Source organism: Anabrus simplex, chromosome 3 (genome assembly GCF_040414725.1).
Source record: "Anabrus simplex isolate iqAnaSimp1 chromosome 3, ASM4041472v1, whole genome shotgun sequence".
Classification (NCBI taxonomy): domain Eukaryota; kingdom Metazoa; phylum Arthropoda; class Insecta; order Orthoptera; family Tettigoniidae; genus Anabrus; species Anabrus simplex.
This window is the reverse complement of record NC_090267.1, coordinates 315512549-315533182: the sequence shown is the minus strand read 5'-3', so window position 1 is coordinate 315533182 and position 20634 is coordinate 315512549. Positions and strand designations below refer to the sequence as shown.

Below are 20634 nucleotides of genomic sequence, written 5' to 3'. Positions count from 1 at the left end.
ACAAGAATTTTCCTTTAACTGCTTTGCAAAAAAAAATTCCTTTATTTCTCTACATCACCCCCCAAAGTTTGAAATGCATGGGACGGTCATGGGAGCGAATCGAGGCAATCTCAACTTTCTAAATGACATAATTTTGAGATAATGATAATTAGTGCTTAAAACGTGTCATCCTTCACATCGTCGAATAGTTTCAGTCTCCCTTATCTCTATTTTCTCCAGTTCCAAATAATCTCTGAGGACTACATGTCTCAACAATCCAAATTATAAATTATGCGTACAAGAAATGACGAAGATGGCTTCTTTCACGTACTAGGAGTAACGAGTATAATTTCTTCTCAATTCATTAATGACAATAATAAGTTAGTGTGATTATTTATGCTGGATGCATCCCTTGTAATGTTGGACCATCCAGTGAGAGTGGGCGTCATCGGTTGTGGTGTGAATGTGCGTGTAGTTGCAGTGAAGGATAGTGTTGTGTATGGTGTGGGATTTCCGGGGACGTTGAGGACAGAACAAACTACCAATACCCAGGAATTAACCGTTCACGATGAAAATTCCATGGCCCAGCCGGGAATCGAACACATGGTTTGAGATCCGAAGGCCAAGCCACGGAGACCGCCAGTCCATTATTATTATTATTAATAGTAGTAGTAGTAGTTGGAGCAGTAGTAGTAGCAGCAGCATCAGTAGTAGTTGGCCTATTGTCCATCTACTTGGCTAAATGTTCAGCGAAGTGGCTTTCAGTTCGGATATTCCTCGCTTCGATTCTCGAACGAGTCAGGCGTTCTAGCCTCATCTATGTAATTTCTATGGTTCACATCCTCATATACGAACACACGAAATTACACTACAAAAAGAGCCACACAAACAAAAAATAGTGAATACATCCCTTGACAATGTGGTTCTGACATCAGAAAGGGTGATAACAATGGGCCAAAGTCACGTAATAGTACTGAAATCAAATAATTGGGAAAAGCTCAAAAAGAAGATAATTTTTTTTGTTAATAGTATTAGTAGTGGTGCTGGTGATGGTGGTAGTACTTGAAGCACTAGCACTATTTTCACTAATCGGGTACATGTATGATTACTATTAAGACAGAATCAATAAATGTATCGCAAGTTGTGACTGAGTATACTCAGGACGCTGGAGTTTTAACCATATGTCCACGACTCAACACCATTTAAACAGTGAATGACGATAGAATTCTTCTGAGAAATTTCATGATAAATTTACGCCGTTTCGTTGGTCGGCACGTATAAAGAAGTAATTCGTACGTACACAGATGCGAAATCCTTACATCTGTAGTCGTTCGCATCTGTCTACTGAAATTAATCGGCCGAGTATCACAATTGGTTACCCCGCAATTCTAGAAGAAATATGGCTACGGGTGAACATAAGTTTTAAACCATTCAAGGAACCGCCATTGGAATTGACCGGCATCTTGAATGAATGTGTTGTGAACTAACCATCAGTTCAGAAATTCCTGGACTCGATTTCATCCCGGGCGAGTGATTTTAGCCGTGTATAGTTAATTCCTGTAGCTTGGCCTCTCTGTGTCTTTGTATTTGTTTGTGTACCAACACCACCAACAACCACAGATACACGCAATAGTGAATATATCACCCCACATATGTCTGGCGCCAGGAAACTTACCCTATCGTAAAGCAGGACTGAGTCTACATGCGCGACATATAATGGGCGATCAAAAATTTACCATTCGACGGCCGTACAGTAGTGAATCGGATGCCAATAAGGCAAAACCGCCGTGAACACTGAGGCACTCACCGCACCGACTCACCAGGTTGAAGATTCCCGTGAGGTAGAACACCGTGCCCTGCTGCGTGAAGTCCAAAACCGTCTGCTGCACATCCTCGTCCGACAAGAAGCGTCGACCCTTCAAGGTCCGTTTGAGAGGACAGAGGGCGTGATGATCCCATGGGGAGAGATCAGGACTGTAGGACTCGTCCACCGTCCCCTTGTCGTTGTCTGTAGTAGATGAGGTTGGCATCCCAACTCGAACAGCGTCTTATGTCGAAATGCGTCCTGCACGAAACTTGCAACATTCTACAATGGTGGATTTGGACATATATGCTACCCCATACACAGTCTGCATTCTCTGATGGATGTCCACCGTTGTTTGTCTTCCGGCAGCCAAGCGCAAAACAACCAATTTTCACGTCCGTAACATCTTCAGTGTTTGAGATATAAGTATCCCCGTAAAAAGAATTCAAATTTTTCACCTTCTTTCATCCTCCCCCTTAAATGAATTTTCCGAAAACAAAAAATATCTACTTCTTTATTTATAAAGGAGCTTCAAAATACCAATTATCGCGACTGTAACGTCTACAGTTTTTGAAACATATGTATCCTCATAAAAAGAATTGAACTCCATTTTAACCCCTTCCCCCAAGAAGATTTTCCACCAAAAATGCACATTTCTTTAATTCTAAAGGAGATTCTAAATACCAATTTTCATGCCTGTAACATATTTACATTTATGGATATAAGTATCTTCATACAAATAATTCGACTAGTTTTTCAATTCTTTCACCCCCTCCTTAAATGAATTTTCCGAAAACAAAAGAATACGCGTTTCTTTATTTTTAAAGGAGACTCCAAGTACCAATTTTCACGTCAGAAACATCTTCAGTTTTCGAGATATCAGTAACCTAATTAAAATAATTCAACCCCCTTTTCAGTCATGTTTACCCCACCCTTAAAGTGCCCTTTCGGAAAAGTACAGGTTTCTTTATTTTTAAAAGATTTTCACGCCTATAACAGATTACATTTTTGAGATATACTTTAAATACGCTCATATTTTAATGTCCATGAAGTGGATTTTCCGAAAACAAATTATCTGTGAATATTTACCTTTACAGGAGAATCCAATTTTCACACCTGTAACATATTACGTTTCTGAGATATACTGTATCTATAGTCTTTTTAAAAATTCACTCCCCTTGTCACTCCTGTTCACCCGACATTAATTGGATTTTTCGAAAACGAAAAAAAGTGCTTCTTTATTTTTAAACGAGATTCCAATACCAATGTCCATGTCTTTAACATCTTCTGTTTTTGAGATATATGTATCCTCATAAAAGGTATTCAACCATATTTTAACCTTTTCTCACCCCCGCCCCCTTAATGGGTTTTGCGGAAACAAAATAATACGTGTTTCTTTATTTTTAAAGGAGGTTCCAAATACCAATTTTTACGTCTGTAAACTTTTACGTCTTTGAGTTATAGATGTACTCATTAAAACAATTCACCCCCCACTTTCCACCCTGTTAGTGACGGAATATCCACAAATCGTCCCTTAGTGAGCACCTGCACTCTATTACAAATGTATCCCCAAAGTTTCATTTCTTTATGTCGAGTAGTTTTGGCTCGGGGATGATGAATCAGTCAGTCAGTCAGTCAGTCAGTCAGTCAGTCAGTCAGTCAGTCAGTATATGTTATTTTATATATATAGATCAAGCGGATGTATTGGAAGAATGAAATAACCTTCACTAAATTCTGATGATACGGATTTAAGAATACGGTAACAAGAGAAATTTACCCGCAGGGATTCTTAGGTAAACAGGTAAGAAGATGACATATGGTGTTATTACTTAAGCATAAAGAGGCAAGGCAGAGTCAAGAAATTAAAGAAGACAGAAGTAGAAGAGAAATAATGTAACAATTATAGCATATGCCAGAAAACACCATACGGTATGAAATAATGGACTAAACTCCGCTGTACTGTTGTTATTTGAGGACGATTGTTACCTCCTACGGTATTCTGCATATATCCCGCAGGATGGCAGCTTGAAGTCTCTCTCGCCTTCTACCTAAGGAACAACCACGAGTTTACAGGAATGACGATGAAAATGGCATAACGTTACGTCTCTGCTGGCAAACAGCCACAGACCTTTCCATGGTAACCGGTAGGTACACTGCCGGTCAAAAGTTTCCGGACAAGCATTGAATTGAAGAATGGGCAAAGATTAAAAGAAACCAACATACCTATGCAAGGAATTGACAAATATATATTCTACAACTAATATTTTACAATAAAATTACGTTTTTACATTGCATCTGAGCAAGAAATAGACAATATGTACGCGTATACTGCCACAGACTACCAGAACACATCAAACTCTCTTCTCATCAACGAATCCCCGCATTGCTGCAAGTACACTTTTAATATTATCATCGGCATTATCAGAAAAGTTCTTCTAACACTGATGCAGGTATACTTTTCCAGGCATTCTGCAAAAAGTCCAACAGCTTTTCCGCTGAAGAAGGACACTCTTTATCAGACTTGCCGACCCATCTCCTCCCACAGCAGCTCAATTGGATTTAAGTCCGGGGATTGAGGGTGGGGGGGAATTCCACAAAAACAATTCCCCAGAGTTTTGTTTGTTTGGCAGATAATTCATGGAATAGCGAGGTGTGTGTCTAGGGGTCATTGATTCGTTGCAGGACAAATTCACGTTACTGGCCAGGCGGAAGAGCATAACGAGATAGGATGGAATGGTAGCCGTTTTTGTCCAGCGTTCCTTGTATTCGGTGCAGTCTACCAACTCCAGTGAATGTGAAACAACCCCAAACCACCACATAGCCCACTTCCATATTTAACTGTAGGAGTTATACAGTAGGGTGCATTTTTATCCGATGCTGAACGTCGAACATAACCTCGTCGCCGTTGCGTGAAACCCTTCGAAACTTGGTTACAGTAATACACTAGCATGTGACTGCGGCTTTGCCCGCGTTTATTAATTCAACCGTTAGATGTTCTAAACTCTTTATTTAAAAACAAATTAAAACATTATATTTATTAACTCACATATGTTTGACGTAAATTCCATGAAATACATTATTTTATTTTTATTTTGTTACTTTTTAATTGCTTAAGATACTGGGTTGATGGATGGTACAAATAATATTAAAACCATGTAAAAGACCATGTTATATAATACAAAATATATTGTTTCCTTAGAGCTTCGGAATATACTATATTAATGTCCTTACATTTGGAGGTAAGATGTATACTGTATTCTGTTTGTCTTTCGAACTCTTGAACAATCCACGAATAGCTGACAATGGCAAAAGCACCGTTTTGGAAGATGGAGTCCTACAACTTTAAGCGATTGTCCTATGTCAAAATTTCAGATCTCTGTGTGTCGTAGATTTGACTGGCTCCTCGTGTCGTGGACCACCGAAAATGGCTTCCTACTCATTGGACTTACGGTCCGAGGAATTCTACTTCGCCCGCGACATGCTCAATCATGATGGTGGCTTCAATAATATTCGTCATCAGTTTCAGAGCCGTATTCATTGTAGAGGGAAGGATTCATATTCCAGGGAAGGATAATTGGTGCCACAATCGTCCACCCCAAGATGTTCGAGGGTACTCCAGGTGACTCCAAATTTTGCAAAATCCCTGTCGTGTAGTTGACAGCCTCATCTGTATGACACGTCGTGTCAATAGACTTATCAGTTTAGAGAAAACCGGACGATTCTTCTGAGTGTTGCTTGTTGATGACGTTGACAGCTTCATGTCTTGGTGTAAGAATTGCTTTTAGACACAACTATGTGTCTTAGGTGAAAACCTACGCCCACCTATGGCAAACATTAAAATGGCTTCCTATTCCACGGTCTTAAAATTGCATCTTGACTGATACATGTATTATTCCTTCTTTATTAGTGTCGTCTATCTTGTGCCATATGTTTCCTGTAAATGTATGCGTGTCCAACCCTTGTCCCCTTTCTCTACGGGGTTCGGGTGTGAAGTGAGATGAATCTTCGTAGCGAGTTTTTATACGATAGTAAGAATGAAGAGGATGAAAGCCGGCGCCGGCACATAGCCCACTCCTCTCGAATAGCTCAAGACTTTACGTCCCGATCCGACGGATGAATCACCATCAACACCGTCATATGCCCTCACACCATATAAGACCAAAATGGCTTCCTACGTCCTAGACGTAAAATGGCTCCTTGAATATTGTGTTCTCTACCTATCTTATGTACGTTGCCTAGCGACAGTGACTCTGCATTCAATCTTGGTGACAGCACGTTGGATTGTCATATCCCAATGCACGTTTTCCGATGGTTTTTCGTTCATAACTCACCAACGAAAGGGAAAATGAAAATTACGGCTTCGAGGTGCATTCGGACCCCTTTCCGTCTACATGTGTTCAAAAATTCAGATCTCTGCGTGCTGTAGACATTGCTGGGCATCGTGCACAGACAGACAGACAGACAGACAGACAGACAGACAGACAGACAGACAGACAGACAGACAGACAGACAGACAGACAGACAGACAGACAGACACCTCCTTTTATAATTATATATTCTGTCATTAAACAATCATTAAACATATTCGTGCGGGTACATATATTTTGTCGGGAAAGTTTTGGCCGGCAGTGTACGTTGTCGGTCTGTGAGGGCGTCCGTCATTCAAGGCAAAAAATAGCAAATTTCTCCGTCATTTGAATAGTAAGCGAAATTATGTACATAAGAAAAGCTGTTTAATGTGAAGTGATGTTTCACATATAGTCTAAGGATTTTATAGAAAATCAATAATATAAGAGAAAATTGAAGGAAACTGTTCAGCTTTTCGTATAAACCCCAGTCTATTCTGTGATTTTAAAATCATATGCATATCTAAACCTTCCTCTGGATGAGTATCCTCTAAATATGAACTTCGGCCGAGATCTCTCCTGCCATTTCGCCGTGATGGTGGAACGGACAAACAAACAAACAGACGTACAGGCACGAAAGTTAAAATCCACTATTAAGGTCTTGATTTGACCTAAAACGGATATATATATCAAAAATTGGTAAAACAAACGAAATTACAAACTGCGGGGCTCTTACAACTGTATTTATACAGATGGATAGATAAGCATGGACACGTTTATAAGTGCAGTTCTTTACTTCGAGATTTAGTGCTTTTAAGTGGTACGTCATACCGACAAAGGGATTGCGCCAACAGATGCCTCTTTGAGTGCTCTACATGGTTGGTCCCATGACATTTTCTCGTATGTCCTATATTTATTGGTTAGATTGAGTTAGAAACACTGAATACGGTGAAATTAGGGTACAGCTTTCACATATTATATTCTTTTTCCGGATTCTTATGTAGCAGCTGGAATAGTAAAATTTGATGATTCTATATTTCCTATAAGTGTGTCAAGCTATAACATGTACGCGTAAAAAATTGCAAAATCAATGTAAGATCGAAAAATGCAGTTCAGTCTAACGAATAAGGGATCAGGATACGACAAAGTCACAGGACCAAAGTTGTACATCTCTCCGAATTCACCACCGATTGTGCTAGTTGTTTTGTGATACGACTTACCGTTCAAACACCAATTACCCCGAAACGAGGATCTGCACCATCATTAGTAACTGTCTCGATATTTCGACATTTTTCGGGGCCAAAAGTTACACATTTGAACAGCTTGGAATTTTTTCTCAATGGAAAGAGTGCTCAGGATATTGTATTAGCACTCTCATATATACGAAGAAAATAATACAGTTAAGAATGTAGACAGTAATTGACAATAGGGTAATAATTGAGAACAGCTATATAGGACACATACGTAAATACCAAGTGGATGTATTGGAAGGATGAAATATCACTCACTAAATTGTGATGATATAAGTTACGGATTTAAGAAAGCGGTAACAGAGGAGAAATTTATCCGCAGGGATTCTTAGGTAAACATATAAGATAATTCTTATGGTGTTATTACTTAAGACTAATGAGGCAAAGCAGAGGCAAGAAATTAAAGCAGAAAACAGATGTAGAAGAGAAATACGGTAAAAATTAGAGCATATGCCAGAAAGAAACCTTACGGTGTGAAATATTGGGCTACACTCCACGGCACTGTTGAAATATTAACAGCCACGCTTAGTGCTATGTGAGGACGTCTGTAACCTACAGCGGTCTTCAGCAAATATCCCGCAGACTGGCAGCTTGATGTGTCTCTCGCCTACTACCTAAGGAACAACCACGAGTTTACAGGAATGATTGCGAAAATGGCATTACGTTACTTCCCTGTTGGTAAGCAGCCACAGTCGTTGCCATGGTAACCAGTAGGTTCGTTGTCGGTCTGTCGGTCACTCATTGTCAGTGCAGAGCATGAAACCCGCGGAAAATAGTAATTTTCTCCGTCATTTGAAGAGTAAGAGGACCGAGCTCGATAGCTGCAGTCGCTTTAGTGCGGCCGGTATCCAGTATTCGGGAGATAGTAGGTTCGAACCCCACTGTCGGCAGCCCTGAATATGGTTTTCCGTGGTTTCCCATTTTCACACCAGGCAAATGCTGGGGCTGTACCTTAATTAAGGCCACGGCCGCTTCCTTCCCAGTCCTAGCCCTTTCCTGTCCCATCGTCGCCATAAGACATATCTGTGTCGGTGCGACGTTAAGCCAATAGCAAAAAAAAAAAAAAAAAAAAAAGAAGAGTAAGAGAAATTACGTCATAACAAGTGTTGTTTAAAATGAAGGAGTGTTTCACATATAAGCGCGGAGTTTACAGAAAATCAATAGTATAAGAGACAAATGAAGAATACTGTTCTGATTTTCCTATAAAAACCGAGTCTAATCAGTGATTTTTAAATCATGCGTATATCTAAACCTTGCTCTGGAGGAGTATACTCTAAATATGAAGTTTGGTCGAGATCTATCCAACCGTTTCGCCATGGTGGTGGAACAGACAAACAAACAGACAGACAGACACGAAAGCTAAAAACCACTTATACGATCTTGAGTTGACCTAAATATATATATGAAAGCAAGTCGGTCTGGAGCGATGTAATATATAAATATTTAAAACTAAATAAAACGTGAATTAATGAGGCTATCTAAACCTTGCTCTGGAGGAGTATACTCTAAATGTGAAGTTTGGTTGAGATCTATCCAACCGTTTCGTCATGGTGGTGGAACAGACAAACAAACAGACAGACACGAAAGCTAAAAACCACTGATACGATCTTGAGTTGACCTAAATATATATATAAAACAAGTCGGTCTGGAGTGATGTAATATATAAATATTTAAAACAAAAAAAAAAGTGAATTAATGAGGCACTTCTAGAAATCTCAGAAATTTGAAACTTGGTACGGGAGAAGCTGATGACCCCAGGATCCCTAGAAAAATCGAAAATTCTCATAATTCCCTGGAGGAGGCACACTAGGGATCCTCAAACTGTGGGCTCAGCATAAGAACGCAGTCGTATAATTTGTCCAAAGCGACAACCTATAGGTTTCGTGGGCTTAAAAATATTCAGGAATTTCCTCATTTTCATCCCCCGTACCCCAAATCAAGATGGCGGCACAACCTGCCAGACGAGGTAGAAAATTGAAATTTGGTGAAATGATAGCTTTTGTCCTTAATGGACGAAAAAATTCCAAGATGATCAAATTTTTCACTTTTTAACCCAAAGGTATCGAAATATGGAAGCAATTTTAATGACTGTGCAGACATTCCTTTTGAGCTATTTGTTGGCTAAACGGTAAGTCGCATCACAAAATGGATGGCACAGTCTCCCTTAAATTTGGAGTGATCTACAACTTTGGTCCTATGACATTTTGTCGTATCTCTCTCCCTTATACAGTACGTTAGATTTGGCCGTATTTCTGGGTTGTTCGTAAATTTGATGACTTTTACAAGTATTTTTCATCGTTTGACACACTTATAAGAATTATAGGATCATCAAGTAGGGTGCGCATCTTTACACGATCAAGGGCCATATGTGGAACAAATTTCATGATTCTAGCTTATACATTAGGCAAAATGTAATGTAAAACGTTACAAATGTACCCAAATTTCACCTTATTCAAATTTTTGAACTCAATATACCCCCTAAATATAGGAGATACGAGGTAATGGTTTAAAAACAAACATGTAGAGCGATAAATGGGGCGTCTGATACCGCAAACCGTTTGTTAATATCATGCAACTTTTAGGAGTTATCAATGTCGAAGTGGAGGTCTGCACTTTTCAACGCGCTCATGCTTATCCGTCATCTATATATAAAAGCAATTTGGTCTGGAGCGATATATATATAAATATTTAAAAATGAAAAAAAAAAAAAACAACGTGAATTAATGAGGCACTTCCAGAAATCTCAGAAATTTGAAACTTGGTACGGGAGAAGGTGATGACCCTAGGATCCCTAGGAAAATGGAAAATTCTCATAATTCCCTGAGGGGGCACGCTGGGGCCTCAAATTTTGGGCTCAGCATAAGAACGCAGTTGTATAATTTGTCCAAAGTGACAACCTATAGGTTTCGTGGGCTTAAAAATATTCAGGAATTTCTTCATTTTTATCCCCCGTCCCCCCTAATCAAGATGGCGGCACAACCTGCCAGACGAGGTAGAAAATTGAAATTGGGTAAAATGTTAGCTTTCGGCCCCTAGTCGACGGAAAAATTCCAAGATGTTCAAATTTTTAACTTCTTACCCCAAAGATATCAAAATATGGAGGCAATTTTAATGACTGTGCAGACATTCCTTTCGAGCTATTTGTTGGCTAAACGGTAAGTCGTATCACAAAATGGATGGCACAATCTCCCTTAAATTCGGAGTGATCTACAACTTTGGTCCTATGACATTTTGTCGTATCTCTCTCCCTTATACGTTAGATTTGGCCGGATTTCTGGATTGTTTGTATTTTTCATTGTGTGACACACTTATAGGGAATATAGTATCATCAATTTATACACGAATATTGGCCCTCCCAGAAACCGTATTAGTATGTTTTAAGCTGTCATTTAACTGAAAATAATTCTATATGTGAAAAGCTTACACCAATTTCACCCTATTCAACTTTTCTAAAACAACCTTACCTTTAAATAGGTGAGATACTTGAACATATCATAGGACCATCCATTTAGATCGCTAAATGTGGCCAGAAAGTGCGTCTTATCGTACAATTCGTTTCAATTTTATGTACTGTTTAGCAAGAGTTATTCTGTAAATGAATGTAAACATCCATATACTTTCGTATGACGACTATATTCTTTCAATGACGTCGATTTGTAGCGATCTAGAAAGGGCTTGTCTGCCATTGTTATTAAATACTTTGCAAATCGATAGTGACTGTCAGAAGGAGGGCGTCTGCTATTGTAATCAGTCCTCCCCACATCGACTTTGACAGGCAGTAAGAATGGGGTGGTCCTCCGTCTCCTCTGCACTATTTTAATGCATAATTCCCTTCTAGATTCGACTAGCAGAAGACAAGGGAGCGTGCAATATTTTTCAAAACTCTTTTACCCGATCCTGTTTGTCAGTAGGCACGGGTGTCTTCCATTGTAAACAAATTTACCCATCTAAAATGTGACTGACGTTAGGCATAGTGGCCTTCTATTATAATGGAAACTCACCAACTCGGTGTGACTGGCAGTAAGCTGACTGGCATCAGAAAATTATAATGATAAGAACGCAACTCACTTTTGACTGGCAGTAGGGAAGGTCCTTGCAAATATAATAAAAGTTCCTCAACTCTAATCTATCTGAAAGTAGGAAATGGGGTCTGCCATTGTAATGAAACCTCCCCAAATCGATTGTGGCCGCGCACTAGGCAATGTGGCCTGCCGTTAAATGAAAATTACCAACTTCTTTGTGAATTGCAGTAGACAAGTGAACTTGCCGTTATCATCGCAATTCTGCAAATCACACTTACATTGGAAACAACGTCTGTGGATTTCACAATGCTGTTTCTCGGATAAAGCCAAGACACATCCAATTTAAAAATCTTATTGTGCAGTAATTTACTTCGATATCCGTATACAATGTAGAGTACCGTAGCGAAGCACCGGTGCATTTGCTAGTGGACAAATATGTTAGAAATTAGCCAAACAAACGAAATTACAGACAGCGGGCCCCCTAAAACTCTATTTATATAGATATAAATAATGTTACCCCAGTTACGAAGAGGTAACGTGTCTTCTACCTTGTACCAGATAGCCCCGTGTTCGAACCTCGGCCTATGTATACATTTTAGTCCTGGATTGCAGACTGAACCGGCGTTGTTAGCGTATGCAGTCAGGAAAGCTCACTGATACGATAGAGGAGGAGTTTGTAATGCTGAGCACGAGACACTCCGATATATGTAGGCCTCTGCCTGGCCAGCAATTGTTTCGGTAGATGTACGTCAGGTTTTTAGTGCTGTGAATAAACTAGATAACTAATTGAACCCTGTTTGAATACATCATTATGGCATCCTGTGTAATAGGTGTTTGCTAGTGTGTATGTCCAACTCTTGACTGTTTCTCTATAGGGTCGTGTATGAGGTGAGATTAACCTTCGTGCCGAGATTTTACAACTGCTACCCTTCCTGACGTCAACCTCATCAGAGGAGTTAATGAGATGAAATGAAGGACGTGATATAATGATAGTTGGAAGGGAGAGAGTGAAATTGAGAGAATGTCTGCCTAAGGCTTAACGTCTCCATCCGACGGGCGGATCACCATCAACAGCGTCATTATGTCCTTACCTCCATATGTAACCTGCTGAGAGGTCTGGAATAGAATCCAGGCTCTTGCCACGCAATCTAGTCCATCTCTCCTATTCTGCCAGCCAACATACTGAGGGTGAAATTGTTTCGACCAACGGGACTCGAACCGGATCACCACGGTGTGTGTCCATATAGTCTTGACGCCTTAATGATCACGGCCACCAGGTGGGCACCCAAGATGTGCACGTGACGATAAAAATCAATACGCTGAACAAGTTCCATTGCTATCTGTGGATCCGATCAATGAGAAAGTACAGTAGTTTACATATGTTCATTAAATAGTAACACAGCTGCCGTGAATTTGATCAGGTTACGTACGCACCTGTGTCATTGAATTTTTACGCTAGATTTAAACGAATGTCAACAATTGGGAGTATATAAAGGCAACTTTAGCTTCAGTCCTTCACCTTCTACATCACTCAAACATGGTCTCGAAGAGCGTCGCTGTATTCCTCCTCGTGGCTCTGTCTGCCTTCCAGGTGAGTAACGGATTAGGGTTACTTGCCACTTCCATCATCATCATTATCATCATCATCGTCATTTTTGCTATGTATATATAATATAATTTTCGGTGATAATGGGACAGGTGTAGGTCTGGCAAGGTAGCGATGAAAATGAAAATCCACAGCCTGTTTCCAGTCATTTGACCGGGTCAGGAATGGAATGAATGAGGCCTCCTTCTAGCGGCCAGAATGGGAATTGTGCCGGCTGCCGAGGCCTGTCGTACTCCTCTGGGGCAATGATTAATGAATGATTAATTAAATGAAATGAGATTGGAGTGTGTTGCTGGAATGAAAGATGACAGGGAAAACCGGAGTGTCCGGAGAAAAACCTGTCCCGCTTCTGCTTTGTCCGCACAATTCTCACATGGAGTGACCGGGATTTGAACCACGGAACCCAGCGGTGAGAGGCCGGCCCACTGCCGCCTGAGCCACGGAGGCTTCAAGGTAGCGATCGTGAATATAATTAAGGTTCAGTCTCGACACATGCCTGGTGAAAACATTGGAAACCACGGAAAACCATCTTTAAGGCTGCCGCCGGCGTGTTTAAAATCCACCTTCTCCCGAATGCAAGATTTGCGATATGTTCCGTGCAGTCAGCTCGCTCGATATCATCATAATCATTATCGTCATCAGGATCATCAAAAGAACTTAAGAAAGAAAAGATTAGGGCCTATATTAATCCTTATTGACTACTTACTCCTAATAAGTTAAACAGTTAATCCGCCTGTCAATTCTTTTTTTTTTTAATTATTTCATAACGCTATATGTTTCATATTCTTTAGGGTCTTCCTCAGTGCGATTCTTTAGACGAACGTCAAACAGTTAATTAACAATGTACTTTATTTTCTTCCTGACCTTAATCACAATTTATTTGGGACAGCACTTCATATGTAATTGGCCAAGTTTTACGGCCGGATGTCCGTCGACTCATCCTATGTGAAAGGATGTACTCGCTATTACGTGTTTGTGCGGTGCTTAGTAGTGTGGTATGTTGTATGCATATGAAGAGAAATGCACTGAGACGACCACAAACATCCTGTCATCGGCCCAGAGGAATTAACCACACGCAGCTGAAATCCTCGATCCGGCCGGGATTCGAACCCGGGGACCTCTAAACTGAACATCAGTGCGCTGACCATTCAGCCAAAGAGCCGGACTATTTCAAATATAGATTTTCAGTACATAAAGATTATTATAATACAATAATTTCAAATAAACGTATATAACATCCGTCTTCATGGCTAAATGGTTAGCGTGCTGGCCTGTGGCCACAGGGGTCCTGAGTTCGATTCCCGGCAGGGTCGGGAATTTTAACCATCATTGGTTCATTTCCCTGGCACGGGAGCTGGGTGTAGGTGTTGTCTACCTACGGGTGTCAAATAAAAAGACCTGCACCTGGCGAGCCGAACCCGTCATGGGATATCCCGGCAGTAAAAGCCATACGACATTTCATTTACAAGCTGCCGCGACTTCCCGTCAGACCCAGATAGTATCTTGCGTTTAGTGAGTAATTTTATCATCTCAGAATGTATCTACAGCACTGCTGTCAGTACTGATATGAGAAGAAAAAGTCATACCCATTTATCTTGGACACCCCTATAAGTTGAATTGATAGTTTGAAAACCAAAGAGTAATCATATTTAATAACTATGTCTTTACGCATGAGGTGGCCTCTTTAACCTGTACAATTAACCAGCTTTGCGATTGATGTTTATGGGACATTTTCTAGTTCGTGCTGTGAATGGGGACATGGTGTGGAATGACATTAATAGACGAAGTTTGAGTGGAGCTTTTAAAAGTAGGAAAGCTCATAATATAAGATAAAGTTGGAATTAAAGAGGAACAAACTGTGGATAATATTCATTTATATGACTGACTAAAGACAGTACAGTTTGGGAAAGTACTTTAAAAGGGGTTAGTTCGGTCAAACAGCCATCAAATTTTCGAGAAGTGTTCGCTTTTAATTGTATTTTCGGATGTCTGCTAAATGGATTTAGTTTATGAGACAAGTTCCGAGAACGTGATAGAACTTCTGGATGTAATCACTGTGAAATATTCGCATTAAAGAAAGTAGAAATCACTTTGAATATGGACAGTAAAAAGAAAAAGTATGTGTCTGAATCAAAATCTCAGTTACGACTGCAAGGCAGAAAGAAATATTGGTTAAGAAATGGCCTAATAATTGAACCTGCAACAGAAAGAAGCCGTTGAATGCGTTTTGTGTGATATATAAAACTAGCTATAGCCTATTACCGGGACTGTCCGGGCACTCCAGTGATTGCTTACTTTTAGGCATTTTATTAGGCATTGTGATGCGAATTTTCGTAGATTTCGTTATTATGAAGTTGACTGACACTTCATCCTTTTTCCACCCGCGCCCAGAGGGGTGCACACACACATAAATCCATAATCTAGGCCATTTTTGACTTTTTTCACCCCTTCTCACTCCCCCCACCCCCTCACTGGCTGATGTGGCTGAACTTGGATTTTAACGACTTGCGGAGTGTCACTGTTCACCTCAGCGACTCCAAAACCTATGGATTCGACAAAATTTTCGATTATTATTATATGCCACCCCCTCTCCACCTCCGCTCATAGGGGTGGCTTGTCCCCACAATGTTTTTTTTTCATACTCATATGTGTAGCAATATCTCTCCTTGGTCTAGCCTACATTACGCACGTGCTACTTCGAACCGCAGGCCTGTATTCTACTGTAGAATCCTTGATCTGACGTTGCCGTAGTTACGGCTGGTCATTTCTTCATCCGATTCCTAGAGCGGGGTAGTGTGATGAAAATATCTCCATAACGGTTGGTATTAGGCCATTAAAACATGATTTTCGCGGCCCGTAGGATCTCACCGAGTTTTGTTCTTCGCGTCGTGAGGCTTAAAATGAGCTTTGTCTCGTCCTTGTGCGACAAATTCCATATTTCGTCTATATTGGCCTATAATGACTTTTGTAGACAATTTTTTGATACTTTGGGCTACATTATTTCAATTTTCGTACGGATCCATAATTGATTTGAAAATAAACAACTCATGTTACTCACTGGTAATGTAGATTTTTATATGTGAAAGCATTTTATGAATCGGTTCAGTGAATTTTGAGTTTATCCATTACAAACAAATATACATACACATTTTTTCTCTAATATAATTAGTATAGATACAGATAACGAATACATCTCTTTCTTCGTTGATAAGCCTGGGGTAGGTGGAAAAACATATGTGGGTATTTCATTCATGTCATTAGAGGTAAGAGGTCAATAGTTCTAGCATCTGTGTCGACTGTTATAGCTTCTAATTTAATGGAAGATAGCTGTTTGTTTAGGTTGCCTGTGCATCTGGTAGAAACTATTACGTCTAATGTAAGAAAGTCGTCAGAAGATTCAGAGTACATGAGATAGTAAAAATTATCACGTGGGACAGGGCAACCAGAGTTTCGGTTTACGCTTTTACAGCAGCAGATAAAAACACTACAACAAAATAAAATGAATAAAAATCACCTTTCGGCAGATAAGTATCCTGCTTGAATGATGCTTCCGACATTGTCTGCCAGTACCAATTCTACCAACTGAGCTGTGGTGGCCTAGATGTGTCTGCCAGTAATTCTTCACGGTCACAGAACAGTGCCGGGCGACTTGGCTACACGGTTGGTGTTATGCAGCTGTTATCTTGCATTCGGGAGATGGTGGGATCGAACCTCTGCTGTTGGGATCCCTGCATATGATTTTCCATGGTTTTCCATTTTCAAAGTAGGTAAATGCAGGGTAGGTATGTTAATTTAGGCGACAGTTGCTTCCTTCCTAATCCTAGCCCTGTCATATCTCCATAAGAGCGCTGTGTTGATGCGACCTAAAATGAAACAAACAATAGTAGAGTCAAAGAGCAGCTGTTTTCCAGTAAATTTAAAATTTATATTGCACCTGTTTAACCCGATATACTATTCGTTCTTAAACGGGGGCAATTTCCTCTAAATGTAGCCTCCTCCTTCATAACCAGTTAGTCAAAGATCAAACTTTTGAATAAAGCTAGGATAAATCTCTTCTCAGCGGTTTTGGACGTGGGCAGCTGTATGCAGCTGTCTAAAGAGTACGCAGATCTATAGACATCAATGCACAACTCCCATCTACAACTACAGTCAACAGGGTTAATAAAGAAATAATACAATACCGACTGAAATTGAAAATCCATAGCCTGTTTCCAGTTATTCGACCGGGTCGGGACTGGAATGAATCATAAGATATATTAAAATGCCCATTTCAGATTTCAATTACTTCTTAAATAGTAATTACGACCGTCGATCCCGTGTAAGTTTTATCCATACGATATATTAACATGTTCGTTTCAAATTTCAAATTTCTAATTAATTTTCATTAAATTTTACTCTCGAAGACAGGCTTACGTACAAGTTTTTAATCATCTGGGTGTACCGAGTGATTTATTTACAGGACATGAAACATTCTTCAATTAAATATTAAGATAGTATCGCATTTCAAATCAAGGGGGTACCCTAATCTCTCAGTCACAGTACACGAACTAAAACTACCAAAATAACAGCGGCTATCAGGTAGTTCACTATCACAACACCTCCACATAAACGAAATACGTCTGAATTTTCACTCTTATAATAATAATAATAATAATAATAATAATAATAATAATAATAATAATAATAATAATAGTAATAATAATAATAATAATAATAATAATAATAATAATAATAATAATAATAATAGTTCGTAAATGTATATACAGTAATTTGTTTTCACCAGACTCCTACTTAAAAAAAGCCTTTGCTCAGTGGTGGTTTGTAGAATAATGAACAAGGAAAGGAGTAGCTCATTATTTTTTTCGTCTAATAAAGGTACCCAAGTAAAATAATGTTTATTACTGTTTAAAAACGAAATGAGCTACGATTATTTAGATGCATCATCTCGAAAGAATATAATGAAAGTCGTTTTTGACGTGAAAAGTCATTCAAACTTAGGTCGATAATCTCCAGCGAAAACTGTGTGATATTTTTCAAACGCAAAACATATTACGAATACGGGAATGGTTCATACATTTTTAGAAGGAAGCGTGCACAAGATGTGACTACGGCAGCTGATACAAAGCGCATGACGTCATCACAAGATGGCCGTCCATTTAAGGAATGTTTTTGGTGGTCGTAAGTCAGTTACTGAATGGCTTAGCTTGGCGTGTATGTGTTCATTTATGCCTATTTATGTCGATCAGATTGATCATAAAATCACAAGAAAAATTAAAATATGATTTTGTGACTGAAAATTGATATTTTGGCATTATTTACAAAAATTTCCAAATATATTACTAATTATCGGGTAAAACTCTGTAGAAAACGTATGGAGACAATATTGAATCGAGTAAGACCAAAAATACACCTGTAGAAAGAATAAGACGGCTTCGGGATTGCTACAAACCTGAGCTTGCATTGCTGACATCTTGTAATATCATCTTTTATTTTTTTTATATTATTCGCCATTGCTCAATAAAATTAATGCAATTTAAACGTTTTAAATGAATAATTAAATTTATGTGAACATTTTAAAGTATTTACTTTTTCTTAATAATTACAATGCCCGATAGAAGTTGCAGCTCTAGCGACTCTACCTAGTACAGCTTACCACGCATTCTTTCCTTCTTGCGTTGCGTTAGAACTGTATCGCGTGCGGTTAATTTGATTACACTTAGCCTGCCTGCATGTCAGTTTCGTCAACGTTCTGTCTATCAAATGTCGATATCGTACGGAATGGAGTGGAAAATAAATTTCCTTTCTACCCTTTAGAAATTCGACTCTGTCATATTTGAATCCGCGAACTTGAGACTCTACGACTGATCCACGCAGGGAGCTTCAGGTATAGCTAAATCTCCGGTTTTCCCATTTACTATGAAGGCCATTTCAGGAGCGGAGGCAACTACTCTCCATAACGTTGAAACGAAATGGGATGGAGTAGTTTTCCCTTTATCTGGCCATGTCTGCTCCCAGGGATTAACGTTTGGTGTATACTGAGTGAATCACAGGCCCTAGTGCCTCTCCAAGACTGGAAACTTCATTTTTATATTCTTTGACGTCCTGACAGGAAATAAAACCCACGTCCTACAGGGTGAACTAACAACGTCTTTAAATAGGTCTCAATGGTCTTAATTTTATGCAGTGAGTGCAAAATATCACATAAACGTCACAGTCAAGATTACCACTGAACGTAGTCATTGCTGAGGCCAAAACACTGAACATAATGCAGACTTTATAGCACACTTAATGACAGATGACCAAAACACCATGTATGGGAAGGGAAATCACTGGTCAAATACTGCAAGTGTAGGAGAGAATGAGTACAATTTGCATTTCGTTTGCTGTGAGATATAATTCAGATTAATATATTGAATGTTTCAGGGCACAGAGGCCAATGCATTTACGGATTTGGTGGACAAGATGACTTCCGTCGTCAACCAAACCGTCAACACCATGAAGCAGGACTTCGCCAAGATGCACGACGCAGCAGAAGACATACGGGCGACGATCCAGGAGAAGATTGCCGAGGTGGCTCACGACGTCGGCGATGCTATCAAACAGGGTGTCAAGGAGGCCGAAGTGCTTGGAGCCAACATCACAGTATGTATCGACGCTGCTCAACAGGAAATTCAGACTGCCAGGAACGCCAGCGACAGCAAAATTAAGGCCTGTTGGGAAACTGCCCGCGAGGCCATCCAGCCAGATATGGATCTCTTGAATAATGATATACAGCAAGCGACGACATTCGGCAAAGAAATAGAAAAGAACGCTTCTAAGTGTGGCTTTTTGGATATGGTCTGTCAGTTCAATGTTTGGTTTAAAGCAGGAAAGCCAGCGAGGGAAATAATCTCCAGAGTAGTTGCCGATGGCGTGCAGGTCGGTAAAGATTTCGCTGTTGTTCGGAGGAATTTCACCGCCTGTTCTCAGGAGCAAGAGGCCATCACCAAGGCTGCAGTGGAGGCAGCTTACCAAGAGGAGTACAAATGCATCCAGGAGAAGATCAGTGCTGCCTCTTCACAGTAATATGTAAATAAAACTTTAATAAATTGAGCTAAAATTATTACCATAATTTTCCTTTAACTGCTTTGCAAAAAAAAAAAAAAAATCCTTTATTCCTCTACATCACCCCCCAAAGTTTGAAATGCATGGGACGGTCATGGGAGTGAATCGAGGCAATCTCAACTTTCTAAATGACATAATTTTGGGATAATGATAATTAGTGCTTAAGACGTGTCATCCTTCACATCGTCGAATAGTTTCAGTCTCCCATATCTCTATTTTCTCCATTTCCAAATAATCTCTGAGGACTACATGTCTCAACAAACCAAATTATAAATTATGCGTACAAGAAATGACGAAGATGGCTTCTTTCACGTACTAGGAGTAACGAGTATAATTTCTTCTTAATAAGGACAATAATAACTTCGGGTGGCAATTAATGCTGGATACATCCGTTGTAAAGTTGGGCTCTCCATTGACAGTGGGCGCTTTCTGTCAAGGTGCGAAAGTGCGTGTCGTTGCAGTGAAGGATAGTGTTGTGTATGGTGTGGGAGTGCCAGGGACGTTGAGAACAGAACAAACTGCC

The 20634-nt window shown here is 39.7% G+C and overlaps 1 protein-coding gene across 1 annotated transcript; it reads left to right on the top strand.

The window, feature by feature from the left end:
- Window positions 1-12931: 12931 nt before the first annotated feature.
- Window positions 12932-20118, top strand: LOC137496895 (uncharacterized). The gene is made up of 2 exons (XM_068226690.1): window positions 12932-12992; window positions 19431-20118. Exons 1-2 carry the CDS (start codon window positions 12939-12941, stop codon window positions 20070-20072), a joined length of 696 nt encoding a protein of 231 aa, XP_068082791.1. The 5' UTR covers window positions 12932-12938; the 3' UTR covers window positions 20073-20118.
- The last annotated feature ends 516 nt before the right edge of the window (window positions 20119-20634 follow it).

What these genes read in the sequence shown, in the direction of transcription:
- LOC137496895 (XM_068226690.1), top strand. Translation starts at nt 12,939, where the DNA reads ATGGTCTCGAAGAGCGTCGCTGTATTCCTCCTCGTGGCTCTGTCTGCC. An exon ending in TGGCTCTGTCTGCCTTCCAG is followed by an intron (nt 12,993 to 19,430) that starts GTGAGTAACGGA and finishes TGAATGTTTCAG; the next exon opens with GGCACAGAGGCCAATGCATT.